The following is a 19,234-nucleotide window of genomic DNA, read 5'->3' on the forward strand; positions in this document are numbered from 1 at the left end:
GTAAAAGTAATTTTAAAAAATGAAAGTGGTGTCATCATAGGCGTGCTCCATACCCCCAAACCTTACCTCTCTTTTCACATATTCATACACAAAAAAGTGAAAGAGCGTGCCTCAATCATCCAATAGGTCAATTTGGCACATTAGGCAGGAGGAAGCATATCCTGAGTGTTTTCAACCACAGACTCCATCCCTCCCAATTTGCAACCCCATGGACCAATGGAGGAAGCAGATCGTGAGTGTTTTTGACCACAAACTCCATCCCTCCCGATTTGCAACCTCATGGACCAGTGGAGGAAGCAGGTCATGAGTGTTTTCGACCACAGACTCCATCCCTCCCGATTTGCAACCATCCCCGGACCAGTGACAGGTGCATAGGCAGCCATGTCATTGGAACTAAGCAAGGAGGAAGCCAGTGGAAACAATGAGAGGGGCCACTCTGGTTATCACCTTGGGGTCAGGGTGTGCCCTGTACCCCCAAACCTTACTTCCCTTTACATGTATTCACACACAAAAAAGCGAAAGAGCGTGCCTCGATCATCCAATAGGTCAATTTGGCACATTAACCAGGAGGAAGCAGATCCTGAGTGTTTTTGACCACAGATTCCATCTCTCCCGATTTGCAACCCCATGGACCAGTGGAGGAAGCAGATCGTGAGTGTTTTCAACCACAAACTCCATCCCTGCCGATTTGCAACCTCATGGACCAGGCGGAGGAAGCAGATCGTGAGTGTTTTCGACTACAAACTCCATCCCTCCCAATTTGCAACCCCATGGACCAGTGGAGGAAGCAGATCGTGAGTGTTTTCGACCACAAACTCCTTCCCTCCCGATCTGCAACCTCATGGACCAGGCGGCAGCAATTCCTGAGCATGAGCACAGATGGTTTCCTTATGTGGCAGAAACTGCAGGTAGTTGGAAAATGGGAGGGTTGCTCAAAGTGACGTTACACCGGACGAAGCAGAGGCTGGGCCGGCTGCTGATCGCCCTTGTGGGTGAGCAGAAAACAGCTGAGCGGCGATCACATGATTCCTGAGCCTTCACCTCTCTTGGGTATTTACAACTTTTCTCTTTCCTGAGAGTGCTGCAGGGACCGAACATGCTCAGTAACATCTGCGGAAACCGCTGCCCCCACTTGCATCCCAGCCAAAGCCCTGCACAGCTCCCATGTGAGGAGGGGTTAATAAAACCGGGGCTTTTCAGCGTGGAAAATGGAGGACTAAGGGGGGAGATGATGAAGATCTATTAAGTCATGACGGGTGTGGAGACAGTAAGTAAGGAAGTGTTAGTTACTCCTTCTCATAACACAAGAACTAGGGGGTCACCCAATTAAATTAACGGGCAGCAGGTTTCATACAAAAGGAAGTGTTTCTTCACACAAGGCACAGTCAACCTGTGGAACTCCTTGCCAGAGGCTGTTGTGCAGGCCAAGACTGTAGCTAGATTTAAAAAAGAACTGGATAAATTCATGGAGGACAGGTCTATCAGTGGCTATTAGCCAGGATGGGCAGGGATGGTGTCCCTAGCCTCTGTTAGCCAGAAACTGGGTATGGGCAATCAGGGCTGGCCTAGGGAAAATGGCACCCTGGGTGAACTTGCATTTTGGTGCCCCTGGCCCATGTGGGCATGGCATTCCCTCCATTCTCCCTAGCCTCTGTGGGCTCCCCCCCTTCACCTCTAAATCCTACACTGTGCCCCCTTTGTCCCTAATCCCTGCATTCCCCGCCTGTGCCCCCTAATCACTACACCTCCTTCACTCCTACCTTTGTACTTCCTTCCTGCACCCCTAATCCCTACACTGTGCCCTCTTCACCCTAACCCCTGCCCCCTCCTACATCCCAACCCGTGCCCCTAACTCCTGCCTGCCAACCCCTGCACTCCCCCTCCTGCACCCCTAACCCCTGCACTGTGCCCCCTTCACCCCAACATCTTCCCTTTCCTGTGTCCTAATGCCTGCACTGTGCTCCCTTCACCCTAATCCCTGCCCCCCTAAACTCTGCATCCTCTTCTGGCACCCACATGGGGAAACTGAGCTGGATGCAGGGATGGAGCAGCTGGCACTCACTTCCCCACTGGACTGCTGCTCCCCTGCCCCGTGCACCCCAGGGGGCTGTGATGGGGGAGCGAGGAACGCCGGCAGGGCTCCCTGCATCCAGGTCACTCTCCCCACTGGGCTGCGAAAGGAGCTCATGTGAGAGCAGCAGCTCCTGATGCCTCACAGCAAAGCCCATATGTGACTGTGTGTTGTGTTGAAGGGAGTGTGTGTGTGCCTGAGTGTGTGAGCGCGCTGTCTCTTTAAGAAAACACTAGGGGTCAGGTGCCTGAAGGCTTGTTCAGACACAAGCAGCTGCCGGCAGCTCTGGACCCAGAGGGGCAGCAGCACAGATTCCCCCTGTCCTGTCACCCCAGTTTCGTGGAAATTGGGCACATGGGGGGGGCCACCCTGACATCACTCCCCACACACACACCCACACACACAGCAGACAGGAGGATGCTCCCAGTCAGGAGTGGCCAGGGGCAGCTCCAGGGAGGAACTGAAGGGATCTGGCGGGGACGGGACAGGAACAGCAAGGGCTGCACACATGGAGCAGGGTGAAGGAGGGGCATCTCTGTTCCGGAGGAGTCACCTGGCTTGACTTTTCCTCAAATTGCCCCCTGCAGCTCAGGTCCCTCTTCGCCCATAAGCTGCTGCTTCACCTGCCTGCCTGCCCCCTCCTCCAGCCCAGCTGGCTCTCGGTGGGTCAGGTGGGAATCAGGCAAATCCTGTGTACCGTGCCCCCTTTGGCAAGCTTCCCTGCCCCCCACCCCCAGTCCCAAGGCCGGCCCTGCAGTGACAGGAGAATCAGGGATGGATCACTGGATGATCACCTGTTCTGTTCATTCCCTCTGGGGCACCTGGCATTGGCCACTGTCAGAAGACAGGATACTGGGCTAGATGGAGCTTTAGTCTGACTCAGTCTGGCTGTTCTTATGTTCTGCAATCAAAGAGGGAAAGTCGGAAGGATGGGCAGAATTTTTGCAGGGGTTAAAACATGTCCAGAGGAGGGTGAAACAGGGGAAGAATGGGGCAGATGGGCAAAATCAGGGACAGAGTGCAGATGAGGTTCAGAAAAGGAGAGATGCCCGACTAGACAGTAGCACAGGGTGAAATCCCAGGCCAAGGGGATCAAAGTTATCACAAATGAGGTGAGCCATCTGCTGTGGTTGCCAAAGTAAGGTATGGGTGGCTTTGAGATCCTGGCTTGTCCAGCCCAGAACCCCAATCCCAGCACTGCACAGCCCCACGCCTGCCTACAGCAGCTCTTCTCTGTCTGCAATGACAGACTGATCTCTTGATTCAGGGAAATGCTTTACACACATGCCATAAAACAAACAGATACTCTTCATGTATGTTTCTGATGCTTCAATGAATTCCTGCTCAGTTTCCATAGGTGACAAACTTCCGCACAGGGCCTCAGAGCAGCTCACCAAATGGCCTTATCTGCTGTGCTAGATTACCTGTTTCGGACTCCCTCTCCTGTCACCCACAGGAACTGCAGTTTCACTCCTTTTAATTTATTTTAAAATAATAGTTCCTCACCAAAGGCTTTTAAGCAAAGTAGGCTGTGATGGGGTAAGAGGGAAGGTCCTCTTATGGTTTGATAACTGGTTGGATAAGAGATGACTAAGGGGGGATATGATAGAGGTCTATAAAATCATGACTGGTGTGGAGAAAAGAAATATTTTTTCACACAATGCACAGTCAGCCTGTGGAACTCTTTGCCAGAGCATGTTGTGAAGGCCAAGACTATAACAGGGTTCAAAAAGGAACTAGATAAGTTCATGGAGGACAGGTCCATCAATGGCTGTTAGCCAGGATGGACAGGGATGGTGTCCCTAGCCTCTGTTTGTCAGAAGCTGGGAATGAGCGACAGAGGATGGATCACTTGATGATCACGTGTTCTGTTCATTCCCTCTGGGGCACCTGGCAGTGCCCCTGAGGGAAGACCCGACACTGAGTTGGACGGATCTTTGATCTGCCCCAGTATGGCCATTCTTGTGTTCTTAGTATGATTTTTATGACAGTGTGTTTGGTGCTGTATGAACACGAGGGCAATGCAATAGCTGCCCTCGGGTGATTGCAGGCTAAGTCCAGCTGGGATTTCTCTGTTCATTTATCCATCCATCTGCAATGTATGTTTTTCTCTCCATCCACTGGCTAGGAGTTATAACCAATCCAAATCCTTAGATTGTTTGTCTCTGTAGAACAAGGGCTTTCCCTCTATGTTTTATGGGCTGCACTCTGCTCTCAGCTACACCAGCGCAAATCTGGAACAAGGAGGGTAACTTCTGATCTGGATTTACTACTGTAAATAAGAGGAAAATTTGACCCTTTCTGTCTAGTGTTTAAATCTCCTCTCAGCAGTGATGGACAGCCTGCAGTCTACAGAATTATCTAGCAGAGAGAGCTGTGTTTGTGGAGTGAGAACTTCTGGGTTTGAGTCCTGGTTCTGCTACTGCGTTGCTGTGTATGGAGAGCAAGTTGCTTTCTTCATTTTCCCTATCTTTAAAACATCCTAAGCACTGGACCATTGGGTATTCTGGGCTATACAATGATTCACATTTGGTCTCTGACCCAATTAATATTTATTAATTTAAATGAAGTGGAATGGCTTCTACAAGAGAGACTGAGAGAAACTCATAGAAGAGTATCCTACAGCTCAGTGGTTGGCTAAGTTCCTTGTAAGCTGTACAGCCATGCAGCAGCCGTTTAAGTGCTATGCAGGTGCTCAGGGAACCCACCCAGCTGTGACCTGGCACGGCTGGAGGAGGGGGCGCCTCTCCCCTGGCCCCAACCCAGCCCTGGATCTTCCACGGCCAGGGGTTGGGTGGTATGAATTCAGCCACAGCCCGAACCTGCTGTGGCTGGGGTGCTCTTCCCCCGGCCTCAACCCAGCCCTGGATCTGCCACGGCCAGGGTAGGGGTGCCCACGGACGGGGAACAGGTGCCTAACCCGTGGCCTCAGCCCCGGAGCTGCCATGGCAGGGAGAGGCACCTCTCCTCCCAGCCCAGGTGTTGCTGTGGGGAGAGAGGACTAAGGGGAGTCCTCTCTCCCCGCCATAGCCTTTGAGAACCCTCCTGCACCCCAGACCTCTCATCCCCGACCCCACCCCAGAGCCAGCACCCCCCCATCCCTGAACCCCAACCCTCTGCCCCAGTCCATAGCCCCCTCCCATGCTGTCATGGTACAATTCCCCACTCTGAACCTTAGCATCCAAAAGATGGGGTACCAGCATGAATTCCTCTAAGATCAATTACCAGCTTAGTACTTGTAGCGCTGCCACCAACCAGGAATTCCAGTGTCTGGTACGCTCTGGTCCCCACAAAACCTTGCCAGGGGACCCCCAAGACCCAGTCCCTCTGGATCTTAACACAAGGAAAGTAAACCCTTTCCCTCACCATTGCCTTTCCCAGGCTTCCCCTTCCTGGGTTACCCTGGAAGATCACTGTGATTCAAACTCCTTGAATCTTAAAACAGAGAGGAAAATTCACCTTCCCCCGTCCTTCTCTCTCCCCCTCCCAGACTCTCCCTGAGAGAGACAGTAATCCTATCACAGAGAGAAATTAACCTTTCTCTCCCCCTTCCCTCCTTTCTCCCCACCAATTCCGTGGTGGATCCAGACCCAGTCCCCTGAGGTCTCACCAGAATAAAAAAACAATCAGGTTCTTAAACAAGAAAAGCTTTTAATTAAAGAAAGAAAAAACAGTAAAAATTATCTTTGTAAATTTAAGATGGAATATGTTACAGGGTCTTTTAGCTATAGACACTGGGAATACCCTCCCAGCCTAAGTATACAAGTACAAATTAAAATCCTTCCAGCCAAATACACATTTGCAAATAAAGAAAACAACCATAAGCCTAACTTGCTTTATCTACCTAGTACTCACTATTCTGGACATATAAGAGACTGTATCAAAGAGATTGGAGAGAAACCTGGTTGCACATCTGGTCCCTCTGAGCCCCCAGAGTGAACAACAACCAAAACTAACAGCACACACAAAAACTTCCCTCCCTCAAGATTTGAAAGTATCCTGTCCCCTGATTGGTCCTCTGGTCAGGTGACAGCCAGGCTCACTGATCTTGTTAACCCTTTACAGGCAAAAGAGATATGAAGTACTTCTGTTCTATTAACTCTTACTTATCTGTTTATGACACATGCTCTGAGCCTCTCGGTCCCATCCCTACAACATGAATTTCGTTATGTCAGCGAGATGAAGGTGATGTGTCACATAACAAAATTCATCCGTGCACATAACAAAATTCATTCTGCACGTGTGGGAAAAATTAGAGAGAACACTGGGCTGATGCACTTCCCACCCCCGAAGGGGGATTTAACCCACCGTCCATGGGTGCATTGTTCTATGATAGCAACACCTATCAGGCCTGACAAACTCACTGCTCCTAATGCATTGCTTTATAGTATTTCTCATAGTATTTCATAGTATTTATCCACAACAGGCCATGGGAGGTCTCTCATAAAGGCTCATGGACACCAGTGGTGCTGGAAGATTTTTAATAGTGGAGGTGCTGGAAGCCAGCCCTCTTACCTGTCCACACACACCCTCCCAGAGCTGAGGCAGGAGCAAAGCTCTGGACATGGGGCCAACAGCAGATTCCCCAAGCATTCAGGGCAACAGCCAGGACCTCGGGTGCAGGGCTGGGAGCCCGGGGGTGCTGCAGCACCCCCTGCACTTCTGGTTCCTGTGCCTATGTGTCACACTGTTCATCAAGTGTGCGCAGATGGTCTTTAAGGAACTACATTTATATACCAAAAACTATTTTAAAGTCTGAACAGATGCAGGATTAAGAAACCCATTTTGTCAGACAAAGGGATATCTAGTCATCTCTCTCCCACAGTTCACATGTAGATTAAGCATTGTAAGGAACACAATTGAAGCCCTGTTTGCATATAGGAATGTTTCTCAACCTGGGGTAAGTGTCCCCCCCGCCGGGGGGTACGCAGAGGTCTTCCAAGGGTACATCAACTCATCTAGATATTTGCCTCGTTTTACAACAGGCTACATAAAAAGCACTAGTGAAGTCAGGAAAAACTAAAATTTCATACAGACAATTTATACTGCTCTATGTACCATACACTGAAATGTAAGAACAATATTGATATTCCAATTGATTTCTTTTATAAAATTATATGGTAAAAATGAGAAAGTCAACAATTGTTCAGTACTAGTGGCTGTGACACTTTTGTATGGTTATGTCTGATTTTGTAACCAAGTTATTTTTAAGTGAGGTGAAACTTGGGGGTGTGCAAGACAATGGGGTACAGCGATTGGGAAAGTTTGAGAGCCAGTGGCATATAGGACCAAAAGAAAGAGCAACTGGAGAACCAACAATGGGAGGGAGGCACATCAGTGGTTTACTGGACTATAACTGAGGGACAAGAACCGCACCCTGCAATCCTTCAGGAAGCAAACGGGAGAGCATACTTTGCATTCATGGAAAGGAGGATCCCAGTGATGGTGGCTGGTGACCTGGAAGAATGCTTTAGCCATGAATTTGCTTGTTAAAGTTATACTCAGACTATCTGAATCCTGTTATACCTGGTGTTTGATGTGTTAATCTATTGGTCTTATTGCTTCGCTCACTCTCTCTTAAATCTTAGTTAATAAACTCCTGTTTATTTTCACTACAAATATATCTCAGTGCTGTGAGGTTATATTGGCGCTGATCCTCAACTGAATCAAACAAGCTGGTATGGTCCCTTTGGGGCTGGCTTACCTGGGAATTTCTGACCGTCCAGTGGAGAGGGGCTGGACACTGCACAAGGACACGTCAGAGGAGCTGGAGGACGAAGTTGCACCTAGTGTTAACCTGCAAGGCAGTAAGGACTGGCAGAGCCCTAGGGAGTTTGTATGGGGAGCTAAAGGCTGGAGGTGACAGGGAACTGACACCCAGCTCAGCAGCAACACGTTCCCCTCGCACTGAGGCAGGGGGATAACAAGGAGATTCACAGTCCTGGGCACCCTGGGAAAATGTCACAGCCGGAACCTGCAGTGTGTGGAGCTCAGGAATGGTGAAATAACAGCTCCAAGAGTCTTAAAAAACCAAAAACAAACAAACAAGAAAACCCCTCTCCAATGGTGGGGATTCCACAAGCTCCCTTGGAAGCTATTCCAGAGATAAAATACCCTCCTGGTTAGAAAGTTTTCCTAATATCGAACCTAAATCTCTCTTGCTGCAGCTTAACACTTTTACTTCTCATCCTCCCTTCAGTGGCCATGGAGCACAACTGCTCCCCAGTCTCTATAACAGCCCTTAGCATGGCTGCAGACCATCCCCAGTCTGCTTTTCTCATGACTAACAGACCCACTTTTTTTTAACCTCCCCCCACAGGTCAGGATTTCTAAACCTTTTACCATTTTTGTTGCTCTCCTCAGGACTCAATCACATTTTTCCTCATCTTTCCTGGACACAGGATTCCAGCTGAGGCCTCCCCAGGGCCGAGCAGAGTAGGACATCGACCTCCTACAAACACTCATGTTAATACACCCCAGAATGATACCTGCCTTTTCCCCAGCTGCGTCAATAGATGACAGCCAGAAAGCTGCAGAGTCCATTGAAGACCATTCTCCCTCACCCCCATTATTCAAGACAAGGGACACTGGGAGTTTGAGAATCTAAATTCTACTTTATTCTTTTCAAAGCAAGAAATAAAAGCTAAATTCTGCCTCCCCTCCCCAATCCAACGCCCAGCTCGTCACGGTGCATTTCAGCCCCAGCCCAGCACACTGGTGCTCCAGCCACACACATGCTCCAGGGAAAGAAGAACAAGTTAAAGCTAGCAGAAAAGTGCTAACAATCGATGATAGAGGCATTTGCCCGGCCTCCTCTCAGCAATGGGGAGTCGCCGAACCCTCTCCACATCAATCCTCTTGGGATATCATTGGCAGTTCTTTAGCGTTCAAGGATGACTTTACCCAGCACTTGTAGGACATTTCCTCTCTCTCTGGGACTTGTGCAGTGAGTTTACAGTTCCTAGACTCAGCTCTCTGGCTCATAAGAGCAAACAGTGCCCATTAAAGGCCTTGGCCACTCCCCCCTCTTGATTATATCTCACATCTCTGCAGGAATCAGGCAGTAACTTCCTTCCTCATTTCAGTCTCTGACTCTGGGATAGATACTGGTCATTTGCACAGTTCAGAGAATAAGACAGACTCATGACAAAGGCTAGGGAAATGTGAAAAGAAATTCAGAAAGGACTATTCTGGTAAGTGATCATTTGTCTTTTGAAGCCCTCAATAAACCCGAGCTATATTCCATCAAACTAATTTAATAAATGGGAATGACATAATCTCACTCCAAAGGGGGGACTTAGTGACTTTAACAATCACTTTGCTAATAGGGGTGGGAATAAAACGCTATGGGTCAGTCTAGGCTAGCAAAAAGGGTGGAGGAACAAAGGAGACGCACTAGCTAATCCCAACCACTTTATCTGCCCTAAACAGACCCCTCGGATGCTGATATTATCACTCCCCATTTATTCCCTCTCTGGAAGGCACACATTTATTTCAGGTCATCCCGCAAGCTGCTGCCAGCATTGGGAACAGAGCTTAGGTCTCCTGAGTCCCAGGCCAGTGCTCTATCCACTAGGCAATGCTGCTTCCCTCTCAGAGGCTGATGCTGCTGTAGCCGAGGTAAGAAATCCAGGCTTCCAACAAAAGGCCCTGTGGAAATTAGTCTCTGCTAATGGTGCTGTCTGAATGCAGGGGGGGCAGGGAGGAGGGGCAGAGGGGGTGAGTGATGAGGCAGCACCTTGCTACCCCTGTGCTCTCCCTCGCCTCTTATCCCATCGTCCCCAAACAGTCAATAGCCCCAGCACCCAGCTCCCCCTGCTTCCCAGCTCCCCCAGCCCCAGCCATTCAATCCCCAGTTTCCACCCCACAACCCAGCGTCTGGTGCCTTAAGGGTTGATTCCCCCAGAGCCCAGCGCCCTGGGGGATTTGGGGAGGGGAGGAGTTACCAGCCCCCAGGGACACTCACCCTGCAGGGAACAGCCTCAGATCACTGGGGGAGCCCAGCCCAGGGGCTGGTGGAAGATGGGGGGTGGTGACAGGTGTGTAGAGTGAAGGTGAGGCCTGGCCCAAGTGTCCTCATCTCCATGGCAGGGGGATCCCAGCTGGGAGGGGAAGGGAGAGGGGGACTTCAGCCAGGCAGAGGGAGCATCTAGAGAAGTTTCTCTCTCTCCCTTCCCTCACCTGTGGCCCATCAATTCAGCAGCCAGGGATGCAGCGGGGAGGAGGGGCTGTTGGGGACTTCTCCTCCTCTGCCTGGGGTTTGCTTAGACCAGAAAGAGCCAGAGGGTCACTGACCAGCAGATGCTCGGCTGCTGCTTTATCTTCACTCCTGCAATGGGCAGCAGGATAATTGGGAGCCAAACGTCCCTGATGTGTGTGGGAACAAGAGAATGGATTTTTCACTATGGTCACCCTCTATCAGGGCACTGTTTCTCTGCTGTGCATAGGAGTTTCTGATGTACAGTATGGAGTTAGTTCCTCCTGGCATCTTTTCCACACTGAGGACATCTCAGACGTTTCTACCTTATGTGGATTTGTGAATGCCTGATACTCCGGGAGCACCAAATGAAACTTTCCCCAGATTCAAGGTCTCGCTGTTATGTGGATGTGTGAGGTAAAATTGAATCTTTTCCTGCAGTCAAGCTGTTTTTAGGGTCTCTCACTCTTGTGAATGCTCTCATGTTTGGTAAGCTCTGAGCTGTTACCGAAGCTTTCCCCCCATTCAAGGCATTTATAAGGTCTCTCTCCCATGTGGATTTTCCCATGTTTAGTAAGGTGTGAGCGCTGACTAAAACTTTTCCCACAGTCCAAGCATGTATGGGGTTTCTCTCCTGTGTGGGTTTTCTGATGAATATTAAGGGCTGATTTCACACTGAAACTTTTCCCACACTCGAGGCATTCATAGGGTCTTTCTCCTGTGTGAGTTCTCCTATGTTTAGTAAGGGCTGAACTTGCGATAAAACCTTTTCCACACTCAAGGCATCCATAGGGTCTCTCTCCTGTGTGGGTTCGCTGATGTGTAATAAGCGTTGAACTCTGACTAAAACCTTTCCCACACTCAAGGCATTTATACGGTCTCTCTCCTGTGTGGATTTGCTGATGTGTAATAAGCTTTGAGTTCTGAATAAAACTTTCCCCACACTCACAGCATTTAAAGGGTCTCTCTCCTGTGTGCAGTCTCTGGTGTATAAGAAGTTGTGATGTTTGAATGAAGCTCTTCCCACAATCCAAGCATTTATGGGGTTTCTCTTCCATGTGAGTTCTCTCATGTCTAATAAGGGCTGATCGCTCACTGAAAACTTTCTCACAGTCAAGGCATTTATGGGGTCTTTGTCCTGTATGGATTCTCCCATGTTTAATAAGGTATGAGTGCTGACTGAAGGTTTTCCCACAGTCCGGGCATTTATAAGGTCTCTCTCCAGTGTGGGTTCTCCCATGTTTAGTAAGGTATGAGATCTGACTGAAAGTTTTCCCACAGTCCAAGCATGTATGGGGTTTCTCTCCTGTGTGGGTTTTCTGATGTATATTAAGGGCTGATTTCATACTGAAAGTTTTCCCACACTCAAGACATTTATAGGGTCTTTCTCCTGTGTGGATTTTTCCATGTTTAGTAAGGGATGAACTTTCAATAAAACCTTTCCCACACTCAAGGCATTTATAGGGTCTTTCTCCCGTGTGTATTCTCCTATGTTTAATGAGAGATCGATTTTCCGTAAAATTTTTCTCACATTCAGGGCATTTATAGGCACTTTCTCCTGTGTGGATTTGCCCATGTCTAATAAGGGATGAACTTTCCATAAAACTTTTCCCACACTCAAGGCATTTATAAGGTCTCTCTCCTGTGTGGGTTCGCTGATGTGTAATAAGTTTTGAGCTCTGACTAAAACTTTTCCCACACTCAAGGCATTTATATGGTCTCTCTCCTGTGTGTACTCTCTGGTGTATAGTGAGTTGTGACTTCTGAATGAAGCTTTTCCCACAGTCTAAGCATTTATGGGGTTTCTCCCCTGTGTGGATTCTCTGATGATTTTTAAGTTTCGTTCTGTCAACAAAACTTTGCCCACAATTGAGGCATTTATAGGGTTTGTCACCTGTGTGAATTCTCTGATGCTTAATAATGTGTGAGCGCTGACTAAAAGCTTTCCCACAGTAAAGGCATTTATATGGTCTCTCTCCTGTGTGGATTCTCCTATGTTCGATAAGGTATGAATTCTGCCCAAACGTTTTCCCACAGTCCAGGCATTTATGGGGTTTCTCTCCCGTGTGGGCTTTCTCATGTGTATTAAGGGTTGATTTCACATTGAAACTTTTCCCACACTCAGGGCATTTATATGGTCTTTCTCCTGTGTGGATTTTTCCATGTTTAGTAAGGGATGAACTTTCAATAAAACCTTTCCCACACTTAGTGCATTTATAGGGTCTCTCTCCCGTGTGGATTCGCCCATGTTGAATAAGGGAAGAACTTTTGCTAAAACTTATCCCACAGTCAACACATTTGTAGGGTTTCTCTTTATTGTGACTTGTCTGCTGGTCTGTGACTTCCTTGGGATCCTTGCATCCTCCGCCAGATGGAATGGATTCATCCAGTTTTTTCATGAGGTAGTTTCCTGGCTGCATCTCTGATCTGTGTCGATCTGCCCAGACCTCTCCCTGTTCCAAACACTGGGAAAAATTCCCTTCAGCTCGTCTCAAAAACATCTCCTGTGGTTTCACTTTCTCAGGACCTTCCTGCTGTTGATTCTCCTCCTTGTTCTCACTCACAGTCCTATCATCTGCTGGGAGAGAGAGAATCCAGACAGGAGTCACTGCCTGTGCCGGGGAGAAAGGACAGAAAGGGGAATAGCAAAGAGGGGAAACACAACACAGTGACTTTTGGGGAGCTGGAGACACTGGATTCTGCTGCCACATCCCACCCAAACACTCCCAGGGAAGGAAAGTGAGGGAGGAAATTCCCGACAGCTAACAGGATTGGGGGGGAAGCTCTGACTGATATTTGCCTGGATGATACGACACCTGCCTGTGCTCCCTGTAAGCTGCGGGCTTGGGCTGCCGCGAAGGAGAGATTCAAATGCGAGCACAGCTGGCAGCATGTGTTCAGGTGCCCCTCCCCACAGGTTGCTCCATCCTGCAGATGCTCCTGGGATCTTCCTGCTGGCTGGGCAGAGCAGCGGTGGGAGGGTGCTGATGTTAGGGTGTCCCCCCCTCTCTCCCCCTGTACCTCATCTCCACAGAGCAGGGTAGAGGGGACAGCCTGGCTCAGGAAGACTCAGAGCTGCTACGGTCTGAATGGTGGTGAATGGCTGAGTGCCTTTCTTAAAGGGACAATGCACTGTTTCTGAGATTTCCCCAGCAGCCAGCTCTCTCTCTCTCTCTCTCCCTCTCCCCTACCTATGTACCACACCTCGGGGGAAGGTAGACAACAGGGCTCAGGACGGAGCAGGAGAACTTTCAGTGAGTGTCTTAAAGAGACAGCGAACTGCTTTCCCCAGGAGCCAGCACACACACACTATCTCTGTGTCACACAAGCACACTGTCACACACAGAGTCTCTGTCATTGTCTCACACACAGTCTCTGTGTCACACACTCTCTCTCTCTCTCTCTCTCTCACACACACACACACACACACACACACACTCTCTCTCTCTCTCCCCCTCTCCCCTACCTATGTACCACACCTCGGGGGAAGGTAGACAACAGGGCTCAGGACGGAGCAGGAGAACTTTCAGTGAGTGTCTTAAAGAGACAGCGAACTGCTTTCCCCGGGAGCCAGCACACAGACACTGTCTCTGTGTCACACAAACACACTGTCACACATAGAGTCTCTGTCATTGTCTCACACACAGTCTCTGTGTCACACACTCTCTCTCTCTCACACACACACACACACACACACACACACACACACACACACACACACACACACACACACACACACACACACAGTCTCTGTGTGACACTCACCTCCCAACACATACTTGTATTCTTGTTGATATTATTTCTTGGTACTTCCTGCAATGCACATATATTCTTTGTAATTTTATTTTTTCAAAGGTGTTATTTTAGTGTGTTGACTGGACTATGCATTTCATAATTTTTATTTCTTGTACACTTTAATTTAATTATTTGAGTAGTGAGTTCTAAAATGCCTAACCTGTCCTGGATGGACTAATTATCCCTATAGTAACTTTTTAAAAATATATATTATATCTAGGTTTTTTGTTTCTACTGGTAATGCACCTAGGCACATATCGCGGTGCACACAACATTTATTCTGCACATGAATGGAAAAAATTCAAGCGAACATTGCGTGCTGAGTGCAGCCCTGACCTGGGTGAGACGGGGCAGAACTGAGGGTTCTCGCTCACAGAACATTTTCAGAGTCCCAGCTTTTTCCTTCACTTGCCAGACGATTTCTCTGTCAGTTTCCCTGACTCCTCACCTATGCAGGTGCCTCTCGGGCTCTCCCTTTCCTTGGCGGTCTGGAGATCCGGGACCCACGGCTCTTCCCCTTGTTCCAGCCGGGCGATCAGGTCAGGTTTGGGAAGGGGGAATCCTGCGCAGGGGGTGAAATCAGGCAAGCTCAGGACGCATGGAGTCTTGGTAGATTATTTGTCACAGGAACCCGTGTTCCCTGTAAGCTGCGTGCTGGAGCAGCTGCCCTGGAGTGACTGAAGTGCTGCACAGTTGATTAGGCTCCAGAGCCGCTCACATCCTGCAGGCAGGGTGAATTCAGGTGCCCTCCCAGCCCCGCAATGCAGCCCTCTGCCTTTGAGCCCCTGTGGCTCCTGGGACACTCCTGTTGGTAGTGCAGAGCAGGGGCAGGGGAAAAGGGGTGCTGATGTCAGGGTACCCCTTCCCCCCACCCTTGTACTCCAGCAGGGGAGATGGAACAGCCTCGCTCAGCGCTCTGAGCAGGAGAGGGTCTGAGGTCTGAACCCCACACAGAGTCTGCTTCCCCAGCAGTCAGCAAACACAATCTCTGTCTGTCTGTCTCCACACACACACAGAGTCTGTCTGTCTCTACACACACAGAGTCTCTCTACACACACACACGCACAGTCTCTGTCTCTACATGCACGCACACACACACAGTGTCTCCACAGACAGTCTGTGTGTCTACACACACACACAGTCTCCACAGTCTGTGTGTCTACACACACACAAACAACCTCCCAACACATACTTGTGTTATTGTTGTTTATTATTACTCTTTCGTATTTCCTGCAATGAACATATATTCTCTGTAATTTTATTCTTTCAAAGTGTATTATTTTAGTGTTTTGACTGGTATATACATTTCATAATTTTTATTTCTCTCTTACATTGAAATTTAGTTCTTTGAGTTGTTAGTTCTAAAATGTCTAACCTGTCCTGCCTGGAGTAATTATCCCTATGGTAACTGTTTAAAAATATATACTATATCTAGGTTTTTTGTTTCTACTGGTGACGCACATCCGCACATAACAAAACTTATTCCATACATGGATGGAAAAAAGTAGAGAGAACATTGCAAGGAACATTCCCTGAGTTTAAACTGACCCAACATGGAATTGTGGTAACAGACTTCTTGGGAGAAGCAGACATCCTGGCGTGGGGGTGTTGTTCTACCCTCACTAGGAGGTCTCAGGATAGGTGCACTCTCGGGGACTTACTTTCACACACAGCTCGGGTGTTCAATTCCTGCCTGTTTCCAAGCCTGCAGAATCTAGAGTCCTCCCCACGCATGGAGCAAGGCGAATGGTGTGTGAAAGAGAAATAATACAGGCAGGACAATCCCCTGCTTCTGGCCTCTGGACAGCTGGTAAGACAGGGATGAATTAGCCTGTCCATTAGGTTTCTGACTCCCCTGTTCCCTTGAATGGGGTGTATAGATCTCACCCTGGAGCTCTGGACTACGCGACCCTCCTCTTCTAATCTAACTGAGCAGAGAAGAACCTGACGAGAGTCAGATACGCAGACCTCATGGCTTCTAATAGCTGAGGGCATAGGAATCCCTTACCCAGTGAGGTCACTGTCTCATAGTTCTCCTGCATGACGTCCCTGTAGAGGACTCTCTGGGCGGGATCCAGCAGAGCACCCTGCCGCTCTGTGAAATACACAGCCACATCTTCGAAGGTCACCGGCATCTGAAACAACAAGAGTCCCCCACTCAGCATCAGCTGCCCCAGCCACAATCCCACTATTCATGGGGGAGGAGGCCCAGAAATGCAGAATCCCACCCCCCACTCTGCTCAGAGCAGCCAGGCAGCTTCAGTGGGTGGGGAGAAGGTGAGAGCTCCTTGTCCCTCCCAGCTAGGATGACCAGACAGCAAGTGTGAAAAATTGGGATGGGGGGTGGGGGGGTAATAGGAGCCTATATAAGAAAAAGACCCAAAAATCAGGACTGTCCCTATAAAATGAGGACATCTGGTCACCCTACTCCCAGCACATGGAGCAGGGCAAGGTCTTCTCATTTCCCACACGCCTGCCAGCCACAGGCTGATACGGGAAGCAGAGCTCTGAGCCGGGGACAGGGACAGGAATCCCGACAGCTTCCCTGCATATTTCACATCAGCTTCTGGCCAGTGGGGTCAGGCTCCAGCACTGCGAGTCTGGTCAGTTTTCCCAGCCGTGCCCAGGGGGATGTTCCTGTTTCAGAAATGGGGGGATGTTCCCGCCCTCACCAATGGGCCTGTTCAGAAAATCAGGCTCCAAGCTGAATGTGTCCCAGCAGGTTTATCACACCCTGTCCCCTCCCTGCCTCACTCTGTGTTTCTTGCTGCTCACCCTCTACAGCAAATCCCCCCTGCAGCTCCCTGAAAATCCCCTACCTGAGCTGGCTCCATCACAGCCATGTCCCTTCCCTGTCCCCTGGAAGAGGGGACGATCTGAAGTGAAACGTAGATGAGAGGAAGGTTTCAGAAGGGCCTTGAATCCATTTCACAGCCCGATTCCCCCCAGGCTCTTTCCCTGCAGACAGACGCTCTGGACTCTGCCATGCTGGGAAAACCCTAAGTTACTTTATTACAACACAGACCCGGCCCCTCCCACCAGCACTGAACCCCCTGAGACACTTTTAAACCCTCCTCAGGGACAGAGTAAGACAAATGCTAGAGAAGAGCAGAATCAAAGGAGCCATGTGGGGGGTCCCCCTGAGGAGGGCAACTCGTCCAGCTCCTCCCCTTGTTCCCAGGAGAGTCAGTCTCGCTGTGTCACTTGGGGGCAGCAGCTCATCCCTGGGGCGGCAAGCCGTGGGGGCAGTGTGCTGGTCGCTGTGAGAGCGGCAGTCAGGGAGACTTCGGCGGCATGTCTGCGGGAGGTCCGCCGGTCCCACGGCTTTAGTGGCAATTCGGCGGTGGGTACGCCGAAGCCACGGGACCGGTGGACCTCCCACAGGCATGCTGCCGAATCTGCGTTGCCAGCCGGATCTCCTGCTGGCGCGCAGAAAGCAGCCTGACTGCCATGCTTGGGGTGGCAAAATACATAGAGCCGCCCCTGACCCCCTGGCAGAGTGAGCATTGACTCCGGTGGGACACCGGTGTGGCTGAGATGTGAAACCTGCCCAGAAATCAGACCAGGGCCCTGGGCAGCCCCCAACACTCAGGAGAAAGACCCCAAAATTATGAGCAGGTCTGAACATAATACACCGGGAGCAGGGGGTGTGGGAGCGGGGGGGGGGGCGGTGTTTCTGGATATTTGCCTTGTAGCTTCTGAGGCCTTAGGCAAAGTCTCCACCTACCCCCAAAGCATCACTGATTATTTGTGGTAAAAGAATCCCCCTCTGGCTGCTGGGTGGGGCAGCCCCTCACTCTCTGCTGCCCCATGGGGTGGAGGAGCTGCTCTTGCATCTCCCCATCTCCTTCTCCCCAACCCCTCCCCTCCTCTCCTCTCCCCAGCCAGTCTGCTCCTGCTCTCAGTCTGCTCCTGCTCTCAGTCTCCCCCCAGCCTCCCCTCCCCACATCCCCCCTTTCCTCTATTGCAGCCTTGTTCTCATCTGCCCTATAAGTCTCCCCTGATTCTCCTGCATCGCCACATCCCCCTTCAGCGCACCCCCGCCCCCATCACATCCTGCTCCCTAAAATCCCCCCTTACCCTGACACCCTCCCCCGGCCATCCTCAGCCCCCGTGTGTGTCTGTCCCACCCCCAGCACGGCCCGGGCTGACTCCCCCGCCCCGCACACACCGGGGCTGGCGGCAGCTTTCCCGGGCCCCGGGCGAGAATCGCAGCCAGCTCCGCTGGGAGCAGCCTGGGGCCAAACCTCCCCCTGCAGCCCGGGGGTGCCGGGGGGGGGGCGGGTCTCTCTCACCTTCCCTCCGAGCGGGGCCCCCCGGGGCAGGGGCCGGGCCGGGCTGGGGGCTCTGCCCTGGGAGAGGCTCCTGGGGAGCAGCGGGAAGGGCCCTGCTGGAGATTCCCCTCTCCCGGCTGCAGCCAGGGCTCCGGGCTCCCAGCACCAGCCGCCGGGGCTCGGGGATCTCGCCAGGAGCCTGGGAGCCAGAGTCACCGCAGCGGCTGCGAGTCACTTCCTGCTGCCGGGCCGGAGCCCAGCGCTCGCTGCCCCACAGCCGCCTCCCGGCTGCTCCTAGGTCCTAGCGATCAACCCAGCACGCTGCGCTTCCCCTCTCTGTATCTCTGTTAGACTTGTAGACTTTAGGGTCAGAAAGGCCCGTCCTGATCATCTAGCCATGGGGTTCTCATGACCAAAATTTTGATGGCCTCAGAGTGTTGCCAGCAGCTCTCGCTGGTGGCCACTCTGACACTTTCCCCTAAAATACTTAATTAACTTTAGGGAAAAACAATAAATATGCACAGAGGTAAGCAGGGGAATGGTCTCGATATGGTGGGGAACTTTGCTGGCTTATACACCACCCTGCTGGAATCAAATAGCAGAAGGATCTGAGTCCTTGCTCCCACTCCCTTCACCCAGAGGTCTGCCTGCCCTCTGGGACTCCCCTTCCACTCTAGTCCCTGAAACCCTGACAAGGCTGGGCCCAGGATTCATGAGGGGCTCGATCCCCAATTTTGTTGTGATCACTCAGGACAGGGGCTAGGGCATCCCCACTCCTGGGGCGCTCTCCCCACTCCGGACGCTTACCTGACCTCTTCCCTGACCCTTGCATAGAGTTCAGAACAAATACAATTTATTAAACACCAACAAATAAAAACAATTAAAGAAAAAATGGGA

General features: G+C 50.7%; 2 protein-coding genes across 2 annotated transcripts in view; both read right to left on the reverse strand.

Moving 5' to 3' along the window:
• Window positions 1-8,676: 8,676 nt before the first annotated feature.
• LOC115640744 (zinc finger protein 420-like) overlaps window positions 8,677-19,234 on the reverse strand; it is a 44,990-nt gene continuing 34,432 nt past the window's right edge. The window contains exon 6 of the mRNA XM_030543705.1: window positions 8,677-12,502. Coding sequence (XP_030399565.1) covers window positions 10,721-12,502 — 1,782 coding nt within the window. The 3' untranslated portion in view covers window positions 8,677-10,720. The remainder of the gene's footprint in view (window positions 12,503-19,234) is intronic.
• On the reverse strand, window positions 12,754-17,891 carry LOC115640910 (zinc finger protein 707-like). The gene is made up of 4 exons (XM_030544005.1): window positions 16,883-17,891; window positions 16,072-16,198; window positions 14,512-14,625; window positions 12,754-12,880 (listed from the first exon to the last, which is right to left on the reverse strand). Exons 1-4 carry the CDS (start codon window positions 16,904-16,906, stop codon window positions 12,840-12,842), a joined length of 306 nt encoding a protein of 101 aa, XP_030399865.1. The 5' UTR covers window positions 16,907-17,891; the 3' UTR covers window positions 12,754-12,839.

Source organism: Gopherus evgoodei, unplaced genomic scaffold, assembly GCF_007399415.2.
Source record: "Gopherus evgoodei ecotype Sinaloan lineage unplaced genomic scaffold, rGopEvg1_v1.p scaffold_32_arrow_ctg1, whole genome shotgun sequence".
Classification (NCBI taxonomy): Eukaryota; Metazoa; Chordata; order Testudines; family Testudinidae; genus Gopherus; species Gopherus evgoodei.